The sequence below is a fragment of the Temnothorax americanus genome, unplaced genomic scaffold, assembly GCF_048541705.1.
Source record: "Temnothorax americanus isolate GAGA-0224 unplaced genomic scaffold, ASM4854170v1 Scaffold4, whole genome shotgun sequence".
Taxonomy (NCBI): domain Eukaryota; kingdom Metazoa; phylum Arthropoda; class Insecta; order Hymenoptera; family Formicidae; genus Temnothorax; species Temnothorax americanus.
Genome location: NW_027509547.1, coordinates 3,567,735 through 3,589,292, shown reverse-complemented (window position 1 = coordinate 3,589,292; position 21,558 = coordinate 3,567,735). Strand labels below are relative to the sequence as shown.

General features: G+C 37.6%; 4 protein-coding genes across 8 annotated transcripts in view; 2 read left to right on the top strand and 2 right to left on the bottom strand.

Annotated features, from left to right (window-relative positions):
• Positions 1-21,558, top strand: part of Nelf-b (negative elongation factor B) — a 37,439-nt gene that overhangs the window by 2,867 nt on the left and 13,014 nt on the right. For 2 of the 3 annotated variants that reach the window (XM_077415905.1, XM_077415904.1), the window contains 2 exons: positions 50-250; positions 384-799. In XM_077415905.1, the coding sequence (XP_077272031.1) occupies positions 50-250; positions 384-551 (369 nt within the window). In that variant the 3' untranslated portion in view covers positions 552-799. Of the gene's footprint in view, positions 1-49; positions 251-383; positions 800-21,558 lie in introns of those variants that run through there. The other variant, XM_077415906.1, reaches the window with a different exon arrangement.
• LOC143902741 (putative RNA polymerase II subunit B1 CTD phosphatase RPAP2 homolog) lies at positions 936-2,428 on the top strand. Its single transcript, XM_077415907.1, has 3 exons — positions 936-1,573; positions 1,660-1,774; positions 1,874-2,428. Exons 1-3 carry the CDS (start codon positions 1,515-1,517, stop codon positions 2,216-2,218), a joined length of 519 nt encoding a protein of 172 aa, XP_077272033.1. The 5' UTR covers positions 936-1,514; the 3' UTR covers positions 2,219-2,428.
• Positions 2,460-5,885, bottom strand: LOC143902739 (putative RNA polymerase II subunit B1 CTD phosphatase RPAP2). The gene is made up of 7 exons (XM_077415903.1): positions 5,694-5,885; positions 5,493-5,607; positions 4,908-5,393; positions 3,242-4,102; positions 3,012-3,172; positions 2,728-2,910; positions 2,460-2,610 (listed from the first exon to the last, which is right to left on the bottom strand). The coding sequence occupies exons 1-7, from the start codon at positions 5,750-5,752 to the stop codon at positions 2,460-2,462; spliced, it is 2,016 nt and encodes a 671-aa protein (XP_077272029.1). The 5' UTR covers positions 5,753-5,885.
• The window catches only part of Ptr (patched domain-containing protein), a 29,511-nt gene continuing 14,624 nt past the window's right edge, over positions 6,672-21,558 (bottom strand). For all 3 annotated transcript variants that reach the window (XM_077415900.1, XM_077415902.1, XM_077415901.1), the window contains 8 exons: positions 19,870-20,143; positions 19,200-19,410; positions 18,892-19,080; positions 17,476-17,819; positions 15,639-15,839; positions 15,326-15,457; positions 14,390-14,703; positions 6,672-12,290 (listed from right to left, as the gene is read on the bottom strand). In XM_077415900.1, the coding sequence (XP_077272026.1) occupies positions 10,743-12,290; positions 14,390-14,703; positions 15,326-15,457; positions 15,639-15,839; positions 17,476-17,819; positions 18,892-19,080; positions 19,200-19,410; positions 19,870-20,143 (3,213 nt within the window). In that variant the 3' untranslated portion in view covers positions 6,672-10,742. The remainder of the gene's footprint in view (positions 12,291-14,389; positions 14,704-15,325; positions 15,458-15,638; positions 15,840-17,475; positions 17,820-18,891; positions 19,081-19,199; positions 19,411-19,869; positions 20,144-21,558) is intronic.

Sequence of the window (21,558 nt, the reverse complement as noted above, 5' to 3'; positions counted from 1 at the left end):
GTTCCAAATTACAAGCTTTCATATTGACAAATTTGCTTTTTAATTGCAGGTTTCGTTGTTAATATCGAACATGGCTGACGAATTCTCAAATGAGTCTTTCTGTACAGTAATCTTTGACGAATTCTTTCTGGCTGGTTTAGGTAGGGACAACGTTACACGACATCTGCTAAAATTACTTTGGTACATACATCATAAATTGCCGTCCACGCGATTACATTCGTTACTGAAAGCCTTGCAACCGACAAGTCAGGTAATACTTCACGATATCTAGAAAAGTCCGTCAAAGTACGTTCCGCGCGCATTAGATGTGATAACTTACAATTAGTTATGAAGATATTTTGGTTTCATTATATATGTTGATTTAATATTTTTTAAATTTGCAGCACAACGAAGCAGTCCACACTCTTTACGAGTCTCTACGTGACAAAGTCGGCAGTCATTCCACAGAGGACCAATTAGCAGCGACAGCTCAAATGGACCCGTTACTTGATTGTCCTTCCTCCGTGTTTACTGGAATGCCACCATCGACATCGAGCACGTGCTCACTTTAATATCTAATTCAAGAACAGTGAGTGGAAAGAAAAGGTTTGAGCTTCCTCAACTTATAATATATAAGAAAGAGTGATCACTGTGTGTGATGTGTGCTATCATTGTATATTCTAATTTAATATTGTGTTGTCAGCATTTTTTTACTCTTTTCAAAATCTCCAGCCTCCGACTATATAATTTATTATCCTACACAGATAAGATTATTGTTTATCCATTTATTCGATAGGAATGATAATGCAGTAATGTCACGCGTCTCTCGAAAAAATCGTCCGAATTATCAGAAATTTATTCCGAGCTGAAATTGGAATATTTTTTAGGCAATCTTAATCTAAATAATAGATTATTGTATTGTTTCGTTTATTAAAAAAATTCTATTAAGTCCTAATTAAAATTATTTGTCTATTTCTTTAACTGATCTTTCACAATATTTGACTTTGATTCACGTGCTTATTGAAACTTGTATATTTAATAAACCTCCAAAATAGGGAGAAAAAAGAAGAGTGTAGAAATACATTAAATTCTTTTTAAATTTCGAATTTGATAGATCTGTTAACTATTAAATGAAATTAAAACTACCGAACAAATTAAAAACACTTAAAAAAAAACAATTTAAAAACGGACAATAATGAAAAACGTAAAAATAAAAATGAAGAAAATTACTAAACAAAGTTTCAAGATTTCGGAGTTTCGACAATGGTTTCGATTTGGACGAAAAAAAGTCTCGGATTAAAATTCGCGCAATTGTTTAAAATTATATCAGCTGCGTTGGCCGCCATGTTCGAGCTGACGCACGCGCGGAGGCGAAACGGACATTAACCTGCATTAACCTCCGCTGATCCCAGCTGATCGCGACGACGCGCGTGAAGGCCGAAAAGCTATTTTGTTATGTTTTAAAGCGCATTTAACTAAAAATTGTTTTGTCACGTATTACCATCCTCGCGTTCATCCCACGGACGAATAATAATATGACGATGTCAGCTACAAGGAGACAAATGTCTGAGAAACAGAGGCTGAAGAAGATGAGGTAAGTCCGCTTATTCGCTTAGTCGAAAAAGAAAGAAACAGATTTCGCGAATCTCCCTTCTCACTTGAATTGAATTTCGCTTTAAGCAAGGCGCAGCTGCAGCTGGCCGTGATAAAAAAGAAGCAGTGCGACGCGAAAGCTCTCGCGATAGTTGTGCAGCTTCTGGAACCGCACGTGGATCCCGACTGGCTCCTTCAAAATGTAAGTGCGCTAGCAAATCTAGTTTTCTTCGTATTTTGGCAGTTTAGACGTTCAACAATAATATCGTAGTGATTTATTAATGACTTGTTGCTCTTACAGCTGGGACTCGTAAGCAAGAGCCACATGGAAGACGCGATAGAGGAGAGAGCGATAGTAAAGCTGTGCGGTTACGTTCTCTGTTCGAACCAACTGACTGTCGTTATCCGACAGAAGTATCACATATCGACGCGTAATAATAAAGTGTACGACGTCAGCAAACGGAAGAACTTTTGCAGCTCGTCGTGCTACGCTGCGGCCAATTATCTTCTGGAGCAGATGCTCGAGAGTCCACTGTGGATGAGAGATAAAGAGGATATACCGGTCTTTCAGATTCTGCCTCCGAGTTCTAAATCTACACAGTGCAGGGACGAGATCGACGTTGCTGCTAAAGAGATTTTTTTATAGCTACTTTTTAACAATAAAAGTTATATACATAAAAAATGTGATTACAAAGTGGTTATAAAATTGTGCAAGACATTTGAATAATCCAGACAAAATATATATCATACAATAATTAATTATATTTTCAAACAATATTTTAGGTGAAGTTAAAAATAAAAGATAATAATATTAAGGGATAATAAAATTAGAAAAATTTTAATATTTATGAAACTATTTCAGTTTTTTATTATTTATCGCCTTATTTTTAGATGCGCCTAACATTGTTTGTTATGTCCATTATAAGTCTGTCTAAATAATTGGTATCTAATTTGTACGTTGTGAGAATCATAGACGTGTACATTGAGGCTTGCTTAGATCGGAGCAACAATTGCAGTTGTGTATCAATCAAGCTCAACCTGGAATTATATATATATATATATATATATATATATATATATATATATACTTTTAATATAAGCTTTTTAAAATTAATTTTATATTGATTTTAAATTAAACATTGCAATTGAACTTACATTTTAATGACTACAAGGCCCACGAGTGTCCATTCGGCGTTTTTGAAGACAATATTTGCAGCAGATAAATTAAAAGTGTTAATCAAAATCTTGATTAATGAGTACCTCTCATTATTATAAGTATATTGTGCCAGTGAAGAAATATTCCCATTGGTCGTTAAAGCGCGCATCAAATCTGGTAATCTGTAATTAACAATGCGCGAACATGATAGCCATTATTGAATTTTAAATAACTTTTTCAAAATTTAAGGTCCATTGCTTTGAGAAAAAAAAGAGATCATTACATTTTATGAAGGTTGTCCAAGAAAATTCGGCGACGAAGTGCATTAGGCGTGTGACTGCCTGTTAATGGTAATACAGGCTCATCGTTATCATTACTTTCCGATTCTTTGGCGCTACCCTCAGGTGGTGGAATTGTCATTCGTCCTTCGTAAAACGCACGTACCTGTACACATACTACAAATAGTTAATACATCCTGTTTCTGATTAAATTGAGATTAATATTTTAACGCACCTTTAATTCCATTTTCTTTTCATCCTCTTGGAGCACAGAGAAGTGAGGTAAAGGTTTGAGCTTTTTCTCTCTCGTTTCGTTTTTCTCTAAATCGACACGATCCTCCTTTTCATCCTGCACTTGCAGCTTGTCTAACTTTTTACACAACTTCTGGTACCTGTCGTATTGCGTAAGTTTCTCTAACAACTGATTCTTCTCATCCGCCTCGCCGATTAGAAGGCAAAGCGTATCTTTTGTAATCCATTCTCTAACGCTCTGTTCAACATGCATCGCGAGATTTTGACAAATATTGTTTTGTACTTCTGCATTGTCAGCTTTTTTCGGCTTGTACTTTTTACTTTTATTAGTTCTCTTTGCTTCTCCTATTTTTTTATGTTCACTGCACGCAGATGCAGAAGAGATTACAGTATTATTACTACTACACATTTTGTCCGATTGAGATTGCATCATTTTTCCATTATTAGGGCTATTATTTATTTCATCTAACTGAGACTGTAATCTTTTTTTATTTTCATCGTTCTTGTCACTTATTTCGACTGATTGAAGCTGCAACCTTTTACTAGTGTCATTTTGATCATTACCTATTTCATCGAATTGAGGCTGCAACGCTTCATCATTATCACATATATTTACATTGATATTTTTACTTTCTGTATCCTCATTGTGTTTATGCAAGTGTAGAATATTCTCAGATTGGCCAGCGACTTCTATTTCCAAATTCTCCAGGTTATCTACTTGCTGGATATTGTTATCGTAGTTACTTCCACGATTTGCAAATTCTTCCGAATCACAGTCTTCACTTTCTTGATTGCGTAGCTCCCATGAATGCGTCTCGCGATCAGAGTTGGGCGAATATGAAATCTAATTAATAATTACAAATTACAATTATAATTAATGCAATTAATAATTACATTTTATAATCGTTAATTTTTGTAAACAAATGAAATAATTGTGAAAAGTAATTGTGTACAAATTACAATTACGTAATTGTTAAATGTTAATTGATTAAATGTAATTGTAATTAGGATAAAAGTGATTAAGAGTACATGTCGTCTGAAAGTACATGTAATTAATACCTTGACGTAGATAGTGATTGAGCTAACTTTACTGTCATGGAAACTCTACCAATGTTTATTGAGTTGTAGGAAGATTATTTTGTTGTTTGATTACGTTTGAGAATCAAAGATAAGTTAGTAATCAACATTATAATTTTTTATTTCTAGATTTTAAGAGAGCGTGTCATTATATTTCAATAATAAAAAACTAAGTGTTTCATTAATGAAGAACTTCTTACATTTTATATTATTATTTAAAAAATAATCTCTCTCTTGTTTATAAAATAATATACAATGCATTTCTTTTTTTGTATAATCTATCGAGGAGTCGGAGACTAAGAAATACACCATATCGCTACTTTGGAAGAAAATCAGTACAACTCAAAAGGCATCAGTTTAGAGAACGTCTTTTAAAAATTTATTCAAATATTACTGATTTTCAAAAAATCACATCAATAATCTCTTTTACCCAGTTAATACAATGACAATGTAATTACAGTGTAATTACAGTTATGAGTAATTACAATTACAAATTATGGTAACTACATTGCGTCATTGTAATTACATTGTAATTGCATTACTAAATTAAATTAAAACTTTCCGACAGTTACCTCGTTCAATGAATGGGAGTTGCAGATCTCTCCTTTCTCAGGGCTCGATACATTGCACGCCGCATCTTTTTCCGTCTGCTTGGTCGCTCGGTCGTTATGTTCCATAGATCCTTTGCTGTCGTCATTATTGTCAGCATCTGCATTTTGCGACAATTTAATTCCAGCAACGTCGATCTCGTCCCCGCACTGCGTAGATTTAGAACTCAGAGGCAGAATCTGGAAGACCGGTATATCCTCTTTCTCTCTCATCCACAATGGACTCTCAAGCATCTGCTCCAGAAGATAATTGGCCGCCCCGTAGCACGACGAGCTGCAAAAGTTCTTTCGCTTGCTGACGTCGTACACTTTATTCTTGCGCGTCGATATGTGATACTTCTGTCGGATAACGACAGTCAGTTGGTTCGAACAGAGAACGTAACCGCACAGCTTTACTATCGCTCTCTCCTCTATCGCGTCTTCCATGTGGCTCTTGCTTACGAATCCCAGCTGTAAGAGCAATAAGTCATTAATAAATCACTACGATATCATCGTTGAACGTCTAAACTGCCAAAATACGAAGACAACTAGAGTTGCTAGCGCACTTACATTCTGAAGGAGCCAGTCGGGATCCACGTGCGATTCCAGAAGCTGCACAACTATCGCGAGAGCTTTCGCGTCGCATTGCTTCTTTTTTATCACGGCCAGCTGCAGCTGCGCCTTGCTTAAAGCGAAATTCAATTCAGGTGAGAAGGGAGATTCGCGAGATCTGTTTTTTTCTTTTTCGACTAAGCGAATAAGCGGACTTACCTCATCTTCTTCAGCCTCTGTTTCTCAGACATTTGTCTCCTTGTAGCTGACATCGTCATAGTATTATTCGTCCGTGGGATGAACGCGAGGACGGTAATACGTGATAAAAAAAAATTCACAGTTAAAAGCGCTTTGAAACATTAAAAAATAGCTTTCCTGCCTTCACTCGTCGCGATCAGCTCATCAGCTGGGATCAGCGGAAGTTAGTGTCCGTTCGCTTCCGCGCGTGCGTCAGCTCGAACATGGTGGCCAACGCAGGTGATGTATTTTAAACAATAGTGCGAATTTTAATCCGAGACTTTTTTTCGTCCAAATCGAAACCATGCATTATCGAAACTCCGAAGTCTTGAAACTTTGTTTAGTAATTTTCTTCATTTTTATTTTTACGTTTCTCATTATTGTCCGTTTTTAAAGAGTGTTTTTAATTTGTTAGTTTTAATTTAATTTAACAGTTAACAGATCTTCTCTACATTGAAAAATTGCCGAAATTATTAAAAGAATATTCTTCCGAGAAATAGAGTTTTTCTTCTTCCTAGTGTTGAATTGTGATAAATTGAAGTCGTAATACCAAATTCCAAATTTAAGAAGAATTTAATATATTTCTACACTCTTTTTTTTCCTCCCTATTTTGGAGGTTTATTAAATATATAAGTTCCAATAAGCACGTGAATCAAAGTGAAATATTGCGAAAGTTCAGTTGAAGAAATAGACAAATAATTTTAATTAGGAGACTCAATAGAATTCTTTTAATAAATAAAACAATACAATCTATTATTTAGGATTGCCTAAAAAATATTCCAATAAGCTCGGAATAAATTTCTAATAACTCGGACGATTTTTTCGAGAGACGCGTGACATTACTGCATTATTATTCCTATCGAATAAATGGATAAACAATAATCTTATTTGTGTATGATAATAAATTTTATATAGTCAGAGGCTGGAGATATTTTGAAAAGAGTAAAAAAAATGCTGACACACACTTAAAAGATTGCCAGAATATATTTTCTGTGCTTTTCCTTATTCTAACGGCGGCGACACGCCGCGTTTGCCATTAGCTACAATATTGTTCGACTCATACTCTCTCTCGCATTCATAAATATGAAAACACACGCACGCACTGCAATCACGAAATGAGGAATATTTATCTGTACACCATCGACCGCAAGATTCTTTAGATATATATCTTTAGATATATATATTTATTTCTTTAGATATATATTCCCTCCCGCGCATATCTTTGTTCGTTATTCGGCCTTAAAAGATAAGTATTGTCGTATTTGGTTTTTAAGTTTCTTTCCGTAATATGATAAAAAGAATCTTCCGGAATTTTTCGGGGTTTTTCGTGAAAATTCCGCAAACGTTACAATTTGCGACACAAGCAAAGATGTTTTATTAATATTTTTATTATTATTAAGAAGAAAATAATCGTATAAATTTTTAAAAATAGAATTATCTAAACGGCACATTCAAAAAACGTTTAAAAGACGCTCTAAAAGTTATCCTAAAAATTTATAATATTTTTACGGTATTTTTTAGACATTTTAATTTATATCCTAGATTACATGCGATCAACATTCTTATCAAAAATAAATGTATCAAAAATTCTTGATAAAAAAATTCGTTTTTCGAAAATTTTCCGAGTTTCTCTTAAATTTCACGTAGACGAAGATTACTTTACAAACGTCGAATTTGTTTTCCCCTAATCTAAATTCAGGCAATCTCAGAATCGTATCTTATTTTATATTTAACTGAGTATTTAAGATACTCAAGAGTATCTTTAGATATATTGAATATATAAAAGGATAGAGAAATAAATTCGACAATTTTAAAGCTAATTCCTAATTTATGCAAGTATCTCCGCTAACTTTTCGTATTGGAAACGAATGGAGTCGACGCATAAAACGCACACACGTTAAAAAAAAAACCACTAATAAGGAGGAGAAAGTTTCTTGCATCTTGCATTGATTGGGAAGCTTAGAATCACTGTTGATTGTTACGAATTGATCGCCACGATAGTTGCGTTGACAGATTTCCGCGCAAATATCGCGCAGCGACGATTCCCAAGTTGTGCAAAGGGACGTGAAATCGTGTTGTCGCCGATTTTGCAAAATTTAGAAAGAACGGAAATGCAACGAATTCTTACAGTGATTAAGTCGTTTATTCGCGTACGAACGTATTATTCGAATCGCGAAGCGTGCGTCCTGTCTTGCTTAACTATCTTTACTTAGCTATCCCTTTGTAGATCACAGTTTCGATCGTAATACGCAAGGTACTCCAATAGAAGTTGATTAGAGAGCAATTTTTCAACTATTTCTACAAAATAAAAAGTCGGGAAATCTTGAGAAAAATATTCGCATCAATAATCTCTTTATCGTATATTTTACAAAAAGATACGAAACAACTTCCAAAGGTAGCAACATTTGGAAGGTAAAATAGAACACTTTTCGCCTTAATAAACTTTCTTTCAACTGCTCCTCAAATCACTTATTAAATAGTACTTTCGGACTTTTTTTTATTGTACGACAAAATCCTACTGTGGATTGTTTAAGGCACGCTTGCTGAACACGTGATACGTCACCACGTAGGGATAAAGAAGATGATTAAAACTAATACTTCAAAATATATTGTACAATTAATATTTAATAACAAGAAGTAAAACACACATTATATATTAAAAGTGTATTTATAGATACAAATTAATGTTCAATTTGTATAAATGAATCTAAAAATTGATCTATTTATTTTACGTTGATCAGACTAATACCGCAAAAGGGCATTTTTTAGAATTTTTTTCTGCTTACAATTAAAAAGTTAAAAAAATACATTTAACTCCGACATTTCTTTATATATATATATATATATATATATATATATAATATATATATATAAGCGGCAGTTTAATATCTTTTTTAAGGATCTCAAGTATTGCTTGCTTTTTTCGACGTTATCATAATTTGAGGCATAATGTAGAAAGGAAAAATTAATTTTTAGATGTATCCATATTTTTTCTGAACATTATATTATATATATAATATATATAATTAGCGTGTGTCTAAATACACTTTTTTTAATTTAATTTGTGCCTTATTCATTACGAAATATTAATCAGATAGTAATATATTATAATATTAGTTTATGGTCACGTTTTCTTTTTTTTTCTCTACGTGTGTTGATCCGATATATCGCGGGACATTTTAGTTTTGATTGATATTGAGCATGTATATTATATACATATATATATGTATATGTATATATATATATATATATAATATCGCTTTCGATTTGAGCTATTCTTAACGACTAACGTAAACCCGATGCCGGCAACATGTCGTCCCGGCATTATCCTCTCACATTAGCGCATTATCCTTTGCGTAAAGGACAATGCACAACGCAAGTGCTACGAGACTAACCCTTTGGCTGCGAAGGGCGCGATACGCCAATGTAAAATTGTGATATCTATATGACAGCGGAGGGAGAGAAAACGGATCGGCAGATTATCGCGAGGACCCCAGGATCTAAAAATCAAGGGTGACTTAAAATTGAGAGCTTAACGCTAGGCCCGTATTCTCGTCATACGTTTAGAATGATATGCATAATCTCATTTTTATATTTATCTTGTTCATATAAGGTGAAACAGGATTAAATGGCCGCTTATGGATGCCAAACGCGTACGATGACAATACGGCCCTCCGAAGAAGCAGAAATTCAATGGTCGACAAATCTCGAGGGATTTGAGAATTGATAGATCTGCTCTTTCTTATAATAATAAAGTATCGACACACTTTTTTTTTATGTGTCTTCTCGAAGGAATGCAGTGTCGCTAAATATATATATACTTGACAACTGATCTCCTTAGGATATACGACAGCTCTTTTTTTTTTTCAAATAATGTTCAAGCTTCGATATATCATGCATGAGAGATACCTCGTATATATAAACGTAGCGACACATAACTTCAACATCGTTTTTTCCACCATTATTTCGTAATAAACACTGCTATACAAAAAGTCTTCTAAATCACATTATTATTATTAATCATTTAGCGGCGCCCAGATTCAGCTTCGTATACAAAATTAATATTTTTTGGCAGCATCAGTTGTAATAAGAAAAAAAAAGAAATGTATAGTTAATTTATTATTTATTCGTATTTTGAGAGTCTTCTCTTTTATTTCGTATTCTATTTTTTGTACTCAATAGTCATATTAATTAATATTAATTAATCATTATTTACATGATTTTTTTGTTATACGAGCCTGTTTATGTTATACGATTTAAGAAGAGAAAAAATTTAGATGCCCAATAAAGTTGAAATTTAATAGATTAAAATTTAGTTTGAGAAATGAGTGTAGAAGAAAGAATTTTGTTACGCGAGTCCGAATATACTCGGGCGTCACTTCCTACTGTCCCGCTGTCTGAGAGTAAAATCCTCTTGAAGTTCAGCCCCTTGAAACTAATGGACCGCAACACGGACGTCCTAATCCGTGTTTGCGCAAAATGTCATTTCCTTTCTATTTGCTTTTCTTTTTTCTTTCCTCTATTGTCATGTTCTCGCAAAGCTGTCGTGTGATTGAGCACCACTGCAATTATAGTTAACTCTCAAATCCCCGATAAAACATAGCTCCCAACATCGATTGTACGCTCGTGATGCTTAACGAACGTTTATTAAATGTACTGGCTATACATCGAACGCGAATAGAGGATATTATTGGGAGAAATTGATATAAACTATATACGAAACATCCTACGTATACAATTCAAATTTAGTTTGATATTTTCTGAAAAGATATTCTCTCTGAAGCTATGATCTTATTTGAGACTTCAATAGAATAGTAGTTAAAAGTAGAACATATCGGGACAATTTTGATCTACTTTTGAACGCCATACTCTTGTCTACGAACTCGGTGTCTTTCCTCGATTTACGACAGCTCTTTCTTTCCAAAATCAATTATTAGTTCTGTTTCAAGGGACTAAATTCGATCGAGGGATCTCCCGCATTGCTGGTCGCGTCGATAATATGTCTTTCACACTTTTCCCTCGCGAGTTCCTCTAAGGATACCGGGGGTCCGTCAAATGCCGCGTCGACGCGGGATACTGCAGATTGTGGTAGGATCTGCTGCGTCTATAATCGCGTGGTAACTGATTCGAGTGGTGATACGCGGCGTATGGTCCTGGGCAAAGAGCACTGGCCGTTCGCGAATCGTTGCCGTCCTCGCCTGACGCTCGCGGTTGCGTCACGGCGCCGGGATAATCCGGCGGCGGATGTTGGGGTTCGTCGACCGCGGATTGGAACTGCGACGTGCCGTATAGGACGCCGATGGATCGCCTCCACATGTCGTGGCGGCTGCTGATCTGATTCGGCTGCTGCTGGTTCTGCTGCTCCAGTGGCTGCTGGCGCCTTCTGCTCTGCGAGGAGCCGCTCTCGGTCGAGTTGCTGTCCTCGCTGGTACCCAAGCCGGGATCCCTCTCCTCGAACGCCGCCATATTCATTGCGAGATTGTCCTGAAGCGGCTTGATGTCGCCTGGACCGTAATAGACTAGATGAGGAAGCGGGATCACGTAAGGCGGCTGTTGCTTCTGCTGCTGTTGTTGCTGCTGCAACTGCAGTTGCAGCTTGCTCGCCTGCAACTCCTTCTCCTGCGTGCTGTTCTTCGTGTTCTCCACTTCACCGGGCTCGCTCACACCGCCGCCGCAGGACCCAGGCCCGAAGAGGGACAGCAACACCGGCAGCAGGAACATACCGTGCATGGCGCCGATGAAGATCACCAGGAAGACCATTTTAAAAAATACCAGGAAGATATAGGTGCCGGCCAACAGGAGAGCCATCAGGCCGAGTATCGTCGAGGCGGCACCCTGAACGATCGGCAGGCCCAGGCTGTACAGGCTGTCTTTGACCCGATCCTCCGCCCGCTGTCGCTTCGAGCTCATGTAAGCGTAGCAGATATGCGCGGTGAAATCGACGCTGAAGCCGATACACATGATCAGATTGATCATGGAGATGCTGTCGAGATTGACGTCCCACAGGGCCATGTAGCCGGCCACTCCCAGCTCGATCGACACGATGCAGAAGGCGACCCACAGGCAGCAGAAGATGTTCGGAATGAAGATGAAGCTGATGAGCATCATCACGAGCGCGCCGAATATCATGCACTGAATGCTGGTCGGCTTCACCAGGTCGAACTGGTCGAAGTACACAAAGTACGGATGGTAGACGGTCGCGTTTAACGGCGACGCCGCGCATATTCCGCGCAGCTCCTTCACCATGTCCTTCTCCTGATTGGTGCCGCTCACGTTCACCGGCTGTATCACGAACCGACTCGCCACGATCTTCTCGCCCGTGCTGTCGAACTTGATGTCCAGGGAGAACTCGGGGTTGCTCGAGAGAAAGTGCTTCAGATTCTCGATGAAGCTGTGCTCGTCCGCGATGCTCACGTTTAGGAAGTCGTTGCTCGCCGAGTCGACGAAGCTGCGAAGCCAGCTCTCGGTGTAGACTGAATCGCTGCTGATGTACTTGGTTGCTTCGAAGCTTCTCGTCAGGTTCTCCATCTGCTCCTGGATTATCGGATCACTGTAGTTGTATTCTCCAGACACCACCACCTAGAGAAATAACGAAAGAGAAATAAAAATGAATTCTTTAAAATATCAAACTGAAAATCGCGACGAACGAATCTTCCGCAAGAAAAAACTGAATTTTCGCTCAAGAATCCTTTAAATGATCATCTCTTATTTTTTTCTCCTTTCCCTTTCTACAGTTCACGAAAGTCGCAAACGTAACGTAACGTTAAATGTCGCGGATAATGTACACCGTTGGTCGGGCGCCTTTTCGGGAATTCCTGCGGTATCTCCCGTGAAAGTAATTTCGAGAAAGCGTCGTGATCCGGCTTCCTCTCCAGCGCCAGCGGCGCGAAGTCGCAGCGTCACGTTTTGTCATGATTATGCAATTTGTCCGATCTCCGACACGTTGACGCACGAACGCATTTCGACGTGAACGCGTTTCGCGAGCGGATCCGATTACGTCGTACGTCGGTTATTAAGAGTTCACCGTGACAGTAGTTTCTCGGGCGCGAGTGACGTTTCCGCGCAGTCATCGGAACTTGACGGCTCGTGACATCGGGACGTTATTAATATCGCGAGGAAGCGCGATAGCGCGAGACCATCTTCGAGAAACGTACAACTTTCACTACAATGTATCTGACTAGAAGGTCCCCAGTGAAATTCTCAGTCTACGATCACATCTCTTTCGCTGTATTCGTAATTTTACTTCGTCGGAGAGAGAGAGAGAGAGAGAGAGAGAGAGAGAGAGAGAGAGAGAGAGAGAGAGAGAGAGAGAGAGAGAGAGAGAGCTCAACGCCGCGCAAAGAAGCGCGCTCAAGACGCATTGAAATCGCCTCCGAAAGCCGCGTTATGAAATGTTCAATTATCTAATTGAAACAGTCGCAGAAGCTGCGAGAAACTTTTTTGCAAGAAATTAATGCACCTGTCGGATTTTACTTTTTATAAATATCGCGCGACTTTTTAAAAATACATGACTTTAAGACGGACGATTTGTATCAGAACTCAGGATAAAATTCTACTTATAATTTTATGTGCCGTGTGTAAAGTCATAAAAAGCTCATAAATAAAATATGTACAGCATACAAAATAAAATTGTTAGATTTCCTGAAATCTGACGTAAAATTATAAATCTTTTAAAATGGATTTAAACACCCAGATTTTTTGACGATATTTAATTAATTCGTATTTGTGGAAATAAAATAAAGATAATATAGACACATTAATGAATATTTTGCATTCGATAAAATAATGATTTAAAAAAAATACATTTAATATAATTCTAAACGTAATAAAATCTCGAAGCTATTTAATTATCGCGGCGGTAAAATACAAACTAACTTCCATGTTTCGTGTAACCATTTTGTTAGAAATGACGGAAATAAAACAGAGAAAGGAATCTTCCCGGATGTGTGCGCGAGTCTAAATGATCGGCGTGAAATTATTTGGCATCACGTGATTCGAGTAAACAAATGGGGATTTATACAGGGATCTCTCCGATTTAGCCGGGTCTTTCTCGTCGATCGGTTCGAAGAAGCGTGATGTAACGGACATTGCTTTTCTTGAGGTTCACGCTAGCCAGCCGGAGAAAGTTGTTTGCACGATATCGAGGGAAGCACGTGACATAATTGCGCGTACCGGATTATGCGTGGCAGTTCCAAGCGTAACGCACTCCGTTCTTCCGAACGTTTCTTTTTTTTTTCTTGCGCCGCTTATGAGGAAACATTTCGCCGGCGAGTTCGCGTGCATGGAAAACCGGAACTCTCTAAATTCTAAATATTGACCGACGCGGCTCTCGAAGCGTCAAGAAACAAGGGTGAGATGAGGACCGGCGCGGTATAATAGAAACGCATTATTTTGCATAGTCAATAAAGTGGTGGCAAAAAAATGTTATTGATCAACAATCGAGGTGTAAAATTGGAAATTGAGATTTTTTTGTGTGTCGCGTAACAGTTACAGTGTTTATTTTTTGTCGCAGCTTTTTCCTGGTATTTCTGCAGTTTTTCTGATATTCAGATAAAATTTGTGAGAGTAATAAAACGATAATATTGCACACGAAATAAAAAATTTGGAAAACTTGTTCCGATTACATCCCGATTACATCACGAGTAACTTTCGAATCGAAATTTGCGAATGTCTAATACCTGTATCCTGTAAGAGTACTCTTTGAAGTACAAGTCCTCGCGGTCGTAAAAGGCAATCGAGTAGGAATCTTCCTTGGAAAGCTTGCGCCGCTCCAGGCCCTCCTTAAGGGTCGTAAGTCCGTAAAGAGCGCCGAGAAGGTAGCATAAGAAAATGATGATGACAATGGCTTTCACAGGGCGATAATTTAACGCAGCGGCCAAGTAATCGCGGAACCAAGTCATGCATCCGTGCTCGGGATTGTCGATCGGATTGTGAGGGTCGTCGGGATCAATTCCGCCGGAACACAACGCTCTGTACAGCCACGATCGATGAGCTGAAATATGTCGTTTAGGATAATAATTTCATAATAAACTTAAAAATTTCATAATAATTCCTTTTTATTATAATAAACTCCCGTTTAATATAATAATTTCATATTAAACTTAATAGAAAAGACGTTGCTTTGTCGCGATGGTAATTCTCGGTTCTAAGATATTTCATTGCATAGATGTTATAATCCGCGATATCGAAGCAGCATCGGTCTTTTCTTTGTCGGCACTTTGCAGTCATCGGCCTGACAATGTTTGGAAAAATAAAATATGGAGAAAGCAAACTCTTTCCTTTACATAATGCCGTATGACCTAACGAATTAACGGTTTCCGAACGTAACGCGTGTCTGTCCGTATTGACGTAACATCGATACGTCACGCGGACGTAACGAGATTTCGAACGGTGGTATTCTGCATAACAACGATCGACTTATATAGTGAGAGAAAACAACGACGTAATTATAAATTTACAAGGAACTGACAATTCGTGAGTAATTAATCAGAACTAGTATTTAATAAATCGAGAATTACCGTAAATTTCGGTTTTGTAAGAAGATCGAAATGCAATGACGTGAAAGAGACAAAAAATTACAATATTCCTACCGATAAAACAATCGTAATACTTACTGGATTTGGATAGCGGTTCCACTTTGCAGCAGATAACGCTGTGCAAATTTCTTTGTTCGCAATAACCGCTGATCGCGACGCATCCGCTGAAGAACGTTAAGTGAAACAGGAAAGTGAAGATCACTGCAAAACCTGTCATTCAATGCATATATTAATAATAATTAATTATATATAAATATTAATAATTTAAGAAATATGAATTCTAATATGCATATCAAAAAGTTGTAGTGAACTTTCAATAACTATATCTTTTTTTTTAATCGTCAGAGTTTTCGAATACTTCGCTTGTATATAACTTGCTTTATTCGGATACCTGAGTAAATGCAGAAGATTTGGACCGAAGGAAACGGCGATAAGATGCCGATAAAGAAGGATATCATGTCCGTCAAGGACGTGATGGTGATGGAAACGGCAGCCTCGCTCAATGTCGCCGCCATCCTTTCCGGAACTGGTTTGGAGATGCTCGTCCTTCTCCAGGCCGCTAACATGACGAAAGTATCGTCGATCCCTATTCCTGTAATCGAAAAGCACGATTTACACAATTGTATAATAATTTCTCGCAAAGCGATGCTGAAGAAAAAGTAAACTCTAAACTTATTTACATCTTCGAAGAATATATTATTTTCTTTAGTTTCCTTTTTCTTCCATTTTTTTTCAGCTGTGCGAATTTTTTCATCCCACGAATTCTTTTCCATTATTATCTATTATTATTATTATTATTCAGTTCATAATCTTAAGAAAGTTCAAACTATTTTAGTTTCTACATTCAGGATGGAATCGTGAATATTTTCCGAGAAAAATATTGTTTAAAGCAATCAATACGTTTTCTAAATACAGTCAATTCTTCCTTGAAAATTTATCACCGCCCATTCTTCGGTTAGTTGTCACGTCCGTCTTCAAGTGTCACGTCCAATTTCTCAGAGAGCATGAACAGTAATAGAAAATGTGTTTTTCGCGGTAAATCTTCAAAACAATACGTAATTGTACGTGACTAATGAAGACGTTATCATATGACGTTTCTTCTCTCGAGTGTTTAATTTAGTTCTATTTTATTCTATTTATATATATATATATATATATATAAAATCTTTTATGAAATATATATATATATATAAAATTACAATTATATTGTAATTTATTATTGTTTTTTAATGATCTACTAGCTAATTAAGATTTTTAAATTTTATTAGAGAGAGAGAGAGAGAGAGAAAGAGAAGTAAATCAATGGACTTTCAAAAATTCGCAAATTTTCCTCGCTCTCTTTTGCTCGATTTAATTAGTCGAATTAACTCGGACGACACAGGAAACTGTCGATTCTTTATTAACGCTACGTGTTTTCGGATGAAATTCGAGCGAATAACGGTCGTTTTAAGAATTGCGGTCGGTCGATTGGACCGAATAAAGCTGTTATTATTGGTAAAGACTGACTTCGCTCGGCGTCGAACGCAGGCGAGCGCGACGTCGAAAGGGAAAAAGCGACTTCCGCTTTTCACATAAATCACAGTTCGTTTATTTCGCTTGTACGCACCAGACGAGCTAACATGTTTATCGTCGAGAACACGTGTTTCTACAGACGCGACAGGAGATTACGGCATCGCATTGCAAAAAAAGGCGAAGCTCAGATCGTTATTTTCGTTGCTCAACTTAAATGCAAAGTATCAATTTAAATATCGATTGTGAGGGGATTGGTACCCAGGTAGAACACGAAAGTCACAATAAAGTTAAAAGACGTCAAAATAATGGTAAAATGACAAAAAAATAATTTTGCCCGCGTAATTTTGACATCATCTTGACTTTATTATGACCCTGTTCTACCTGAGTAATGAAAAAACGAGGGAATTATGTATATAAACTATGAAGTATCTTGAAATTATAAAAAAATGTCTGACAAATTCGGAATAATTTTATTTTGATAAAATAAATATATTATGTGATTAAAATTTCTTCTATTAACTATATTAAAAGTAACGTATTATTAATTAATAAATGAAAGGACTTTGCACTAAATTTGTAAAATATATTACAATCGATGTATCTATATTAAAATGCGAAAACTCGCGCACTTACGCTAATTGTTTCATATTGAAGGATGAGCTCGGAATTATATAGAGATATATATATATATAAACGGTAACGGTTTCGCGGCTCACCTATCATGAGGAACGGCGCGGCGAGATTGAGGCCGATGAAGTCGACCCCCAGGTAGATGCACAATCCGAAAGCGGCGACTGTTGCCATCGCGGCCGAGAGGTTGCCCAGAAGACCGAGCCAAGGTTTGCTGCGCACCCAGTCGGTCATCATGCACGTCACGACCGAGAACAGGCTCATTATGATGAACGTGCTGGCGAAATACGGCACGACCGTTTTCGTGTTGGCCTCCAGCTCCAGCTCGAGGGTCCTCGAGGCGAATCTCGCGGTGCTAATGTGCTTAAACACACCTCCGTCCTCGGCTTTGCCGACGACTTCCAGAAAAGCCTCCTCCCAAGCGGCGCCGCTGATTCGGCAAATTAAAAACAGATCAAATTATATCGAAGAACACTGAAGAATATATCTACCGAAGACTATGTGAAACATTAGATATAGGAAAATTTTGGAAAATTTTCCGCCGACGGAAAAATACGATAGACTTTATTGATTTTATAGACTTGGTTTTTGTTTCTTCTCTAAAGTTTAGCTTTCTGAATGCTTCCTGAGTACAAAATAATTTGACCCACGGTCAAAATGTATCCGAAACAAATATGGCTAGAAGACCATCAATATACATATATGCTTTACCGTCTTCGACAATAACAATGGGCAATATAATATGGTCACGGATGAATCACAGACACTTATTATTTGCACGGACGCCGCTGATAGCAATAGATGATTCAATTGGTCATGTCCGACCGACGACCATGTGGCGAATTAATGAGATACTACTTCCACGAGCACAGCTGATTATCAAGCAGAAAAATTTGACTTGTAGCTCTTATAAAAATGCATTCTGCAGTTCTATGCGACGCGACGTAACAAAATGAAATATAACAAAACTTAGACCGCCGTTTACACATTTTTTTAAATCAACACTGTTAAATATTAAAGAATGAAATTTAAACCAATACCTTGAGTTAAAAATATTTTGTTAACATGTGTGTCCAGTATTAAGTATTTTAATTCCATTGGTTTAGTTGAATTAACATTGTTTTAGTTAAAAACGACATATTGAGTAGGAGCAGTGGCGACCTATGAGAGTGGTAAAAATGACTGAAATTAAGTATAATTATAACAGTACGAATTTAACAGTAAATATTTAAATTTTTGACATATAATTAGATATTTTTGCCAAAAATCGAAATCTAGAAAATGGAAAATTGCTACTGATGGTATTTATTAACATGACAATATTCCGCAAGTCCTGCAGTATTTGTGCGCGTAAAGCGTATATTTTTCATGGACTTTGCACACTCCCGAGTCGGTAAACAACGGTCGACATTACTCTGCCGTCGTGTATGATTGAAATAACTGGACCAATTCCATCGAGCGAATACCGACGTGTTTGCGAGCGTGATCGGTATAAGACTTACATTGCGTCCTGCCGTGGACTGCCGGCGATGATGAAGTAGGCGAGCTGCACCGAAGGCGTCGATTCGATGGTGGAATCATCATTGACGACGCTTCCGCCAAATTTCAGCGCGAGCACAAGAGCCTCCCCGGTGTTGACCGGATTGAACACCCACGGAAACGTCAGGTTCACGTCCCGCCTTTCCACGTCCCTGGAAAAAGTTTGAGGTTCGATTTAAAACGCGAATTAATCGGTTCGTTTTTACTTCTTCGCGTAATCGCGGAATACGAAATCGCTTATTTATTCATTTTGTTAATGCGTTTCGCATACTTCATTATCACACGCAGATCTAAAATGTCGTTGGCGAAGCAATCGTCGAGCCATCGCGCACAAATTTGCTCGTAGGTGAACACCTCGTCCTCGTACTTGGCCGTGACGTTCCTGATCAGCCAGTCGAGCTGTTGCAGCTCCTGCCAAATCGCGTTCTTCAGCATATTATGCCCGCCATCCTTGGGAATCACAATTACTCGACCGAATCGGCCTGCAACAAGCAACAACGGATTCAATCGATCACTAACCAGGAAATAAAACCATTCTTCCGGTAATAGCAAAAACACATTGGCTTCTGTATTGCCTTCCTATAAGCGCGGCGTGGTAAAAAGTTAGTAGAAAGTCCAATTATGAAAATATTTCATAATGGAAATCAAGAAAGTTAAAAGAAGATTTTTTTTCAAGAGTCTTATTTTAAGAACTAACGATTGAGATTCGCTTTTCAAGATGTTGAAAGTTGTGATTGCTCCAGGCATTGAAAAAAAATAGTAATAAAAAGCGAGAAAGAATTAAATATACAGTTTTTCTGTATAGAAGAATTTTATAGGCGTGTCAGGAATATATATTATCTATGCCGACTCTCGACTGGAAGGATTACAAGCTCGCTGGATTCCTCGCGGGCGAAGAAATCGCGTGAACGGCAGGCACAGGATCGAGACGAGACTCTCACCTGGTCGTGTGATACGGCTGACATCGAATTGGTGGCTGTAATTGACTTTGAAGTACTGCTCGACTATCGCTCGCTCGGTCTTGCTGGGGCCGTTGATGGGCGAGAAGAGGTATTCCGGGTCGATTTCGTAGTGTATCCTCTGGTAGCCGGTGAAACATATGCACGCCAGCAGTATCGGCACGATTACGAAGTAGCCGGGGTGTCGACCGACAACGAGGCCAACCTTGTAAAACGCGCGGTTCAAGAAGTCGTCGACGCACGTCAAGTGCCACATCTGAAAGCGAAAGTACAATAAAACCGTTAATCATTATTCCATCTGATACGTCGCTGATGGAATATCGAGGATCGAGACCGAGTTAACGAAATCTTTTAAGCTACACTATTAAATTTTTAGTGTCAAATTACACTCAATTTGAGTCTCTTTTAATCATTCCTTTACGTCACTACTCCACTCAATATGTCCTTAATTTGACTAAACCAATATAATTAAAATAATACTGTTTTATGATAAAATATAAATTTCAACACAAAAATAACAAAGTGTTATTTAACTCAAGGTACTGGTTTCAATTTCATCCTTTAATATTTAACAGTTTTGGTCAAATAAAACTGAGGTGTATGTGGAAATTTAATAAAATGTGGAAATCAAATATATGTCGTTAATTTAATTAAACCAATGAAGTTAAAATAATACTGTTTTGTGTTAAAATAATAAATTTTGACATACAGGGTATAGTTAAAAGTAACAAAATGTTACTTAACTCAAGGTATTGGTTTACATTTTATCCTTTAATATTAACAGTATAGATAATTCTTTGGAATAGGTATCAGAAAAAAGATAATTATTTAATTATTAACAATAGTAAAAGCGTTACGGTTATTGAGTTGTACACGGTCAGATTGCTGGGACATTTTTTAAGATTTCGCAAAAAACAAAGGATGTACAAAAATTTATGTCAATCTTCGTCATTTGAAAGCGCAAATCAAACGGTCTACGGAATGATGGAGTCGGAACAATAAGTCGCTTCCTGAAAACGATCCCTCGGATGAGCCGCGATCGACAGATCGTTTGTTGTGTAGAAACTGTAGAAAGCACGCTTTACACGCGCAAGAAACGTTCCGAGCTGTCCAATTAGTGTTTTGCATTTCCAACACATGCATTGCGCGTATATACCGCGTTAAATGCAAAGTAAGTTGCTGGGTGAATTGCTGTGTACAAGATTGAATCTCAACAACTTATGGTTCGTTGAACGCGCAACGCAAAAAATGAGCCGTAACGTATAGTGTTTTTTTCTCTCTCTCTCTCTCTCTCTCTCTCTCTCTCGTTGTTGTTACAAAAATTTATTGTTCGCTTAAATCGGCGAGCGCGCCCGATGATAATTGATGCGCTGTTTGCTTATTCAACGCTCCTCGAAGTTAGAATAAGCGCGGAAAAACTTGTCATCCATCATGTATCATAAAGAGTCACGGCTTGACTTCTTACGACGTGGTTTTGCGGAAATGAGATTTCACCGAAACATAAGTCAATAAAATGTGAAACGAGACGTAATTTATTTAAGACACACCAAAAATATCTTTGATATCGGCTTTCACGAAATATATAATATCCGACAGAGAGAAATTTGCCGGGTGAAGAATTTAACAGGGACACGTGGCTATAAATATAAGACACCGGGTTGAAGGATTGTT

Coding starts and splice junctions, on each gene's coding strand:
- LOC143902741 (XM_077415907.1), top strand. CDS start 1,515: ATGACGATGTCAGCTACAAGGAGACAAATGTCTGAGAAACAGAGGCTG. Junction 1,574..1,659: donor CAGAGGCTGAAGAAGATGAG/GTAAGTCCGCTT, acceptor TTTCGCTTTAAG/CAAGGCGCAGCTGCAGCTGG. Junction 1,775..1,873: donor CCGACTGGCTCCTTCAAAAT/GTAAGTGCGCTA, acceptor TTGCTCTTACAG/CTGGGACTCGTAAGCAAGAG.
- LOC143902739 (XM_077415903.1), bottom strand. CDS start 5,752: ATGACGATGTCAGCTACAAGGAGACAAATGTCTGAGAAACAGAGGCTG. Junction 5,608..5,693: donor CAGAGGCTGAAGAAGATGAG/GTAAGTCCGCTT, acceptor TTTCGCTTTAAG/CAAGGCGCAGCTGCAGCTGG. Junction 3,173..3,241: donor AAAAGAAAATGGAATTAAAG/GTGCGTTAAAAT, acceptor GTATGTGTACAG/GTACGTGCGTTTTACGAAGG.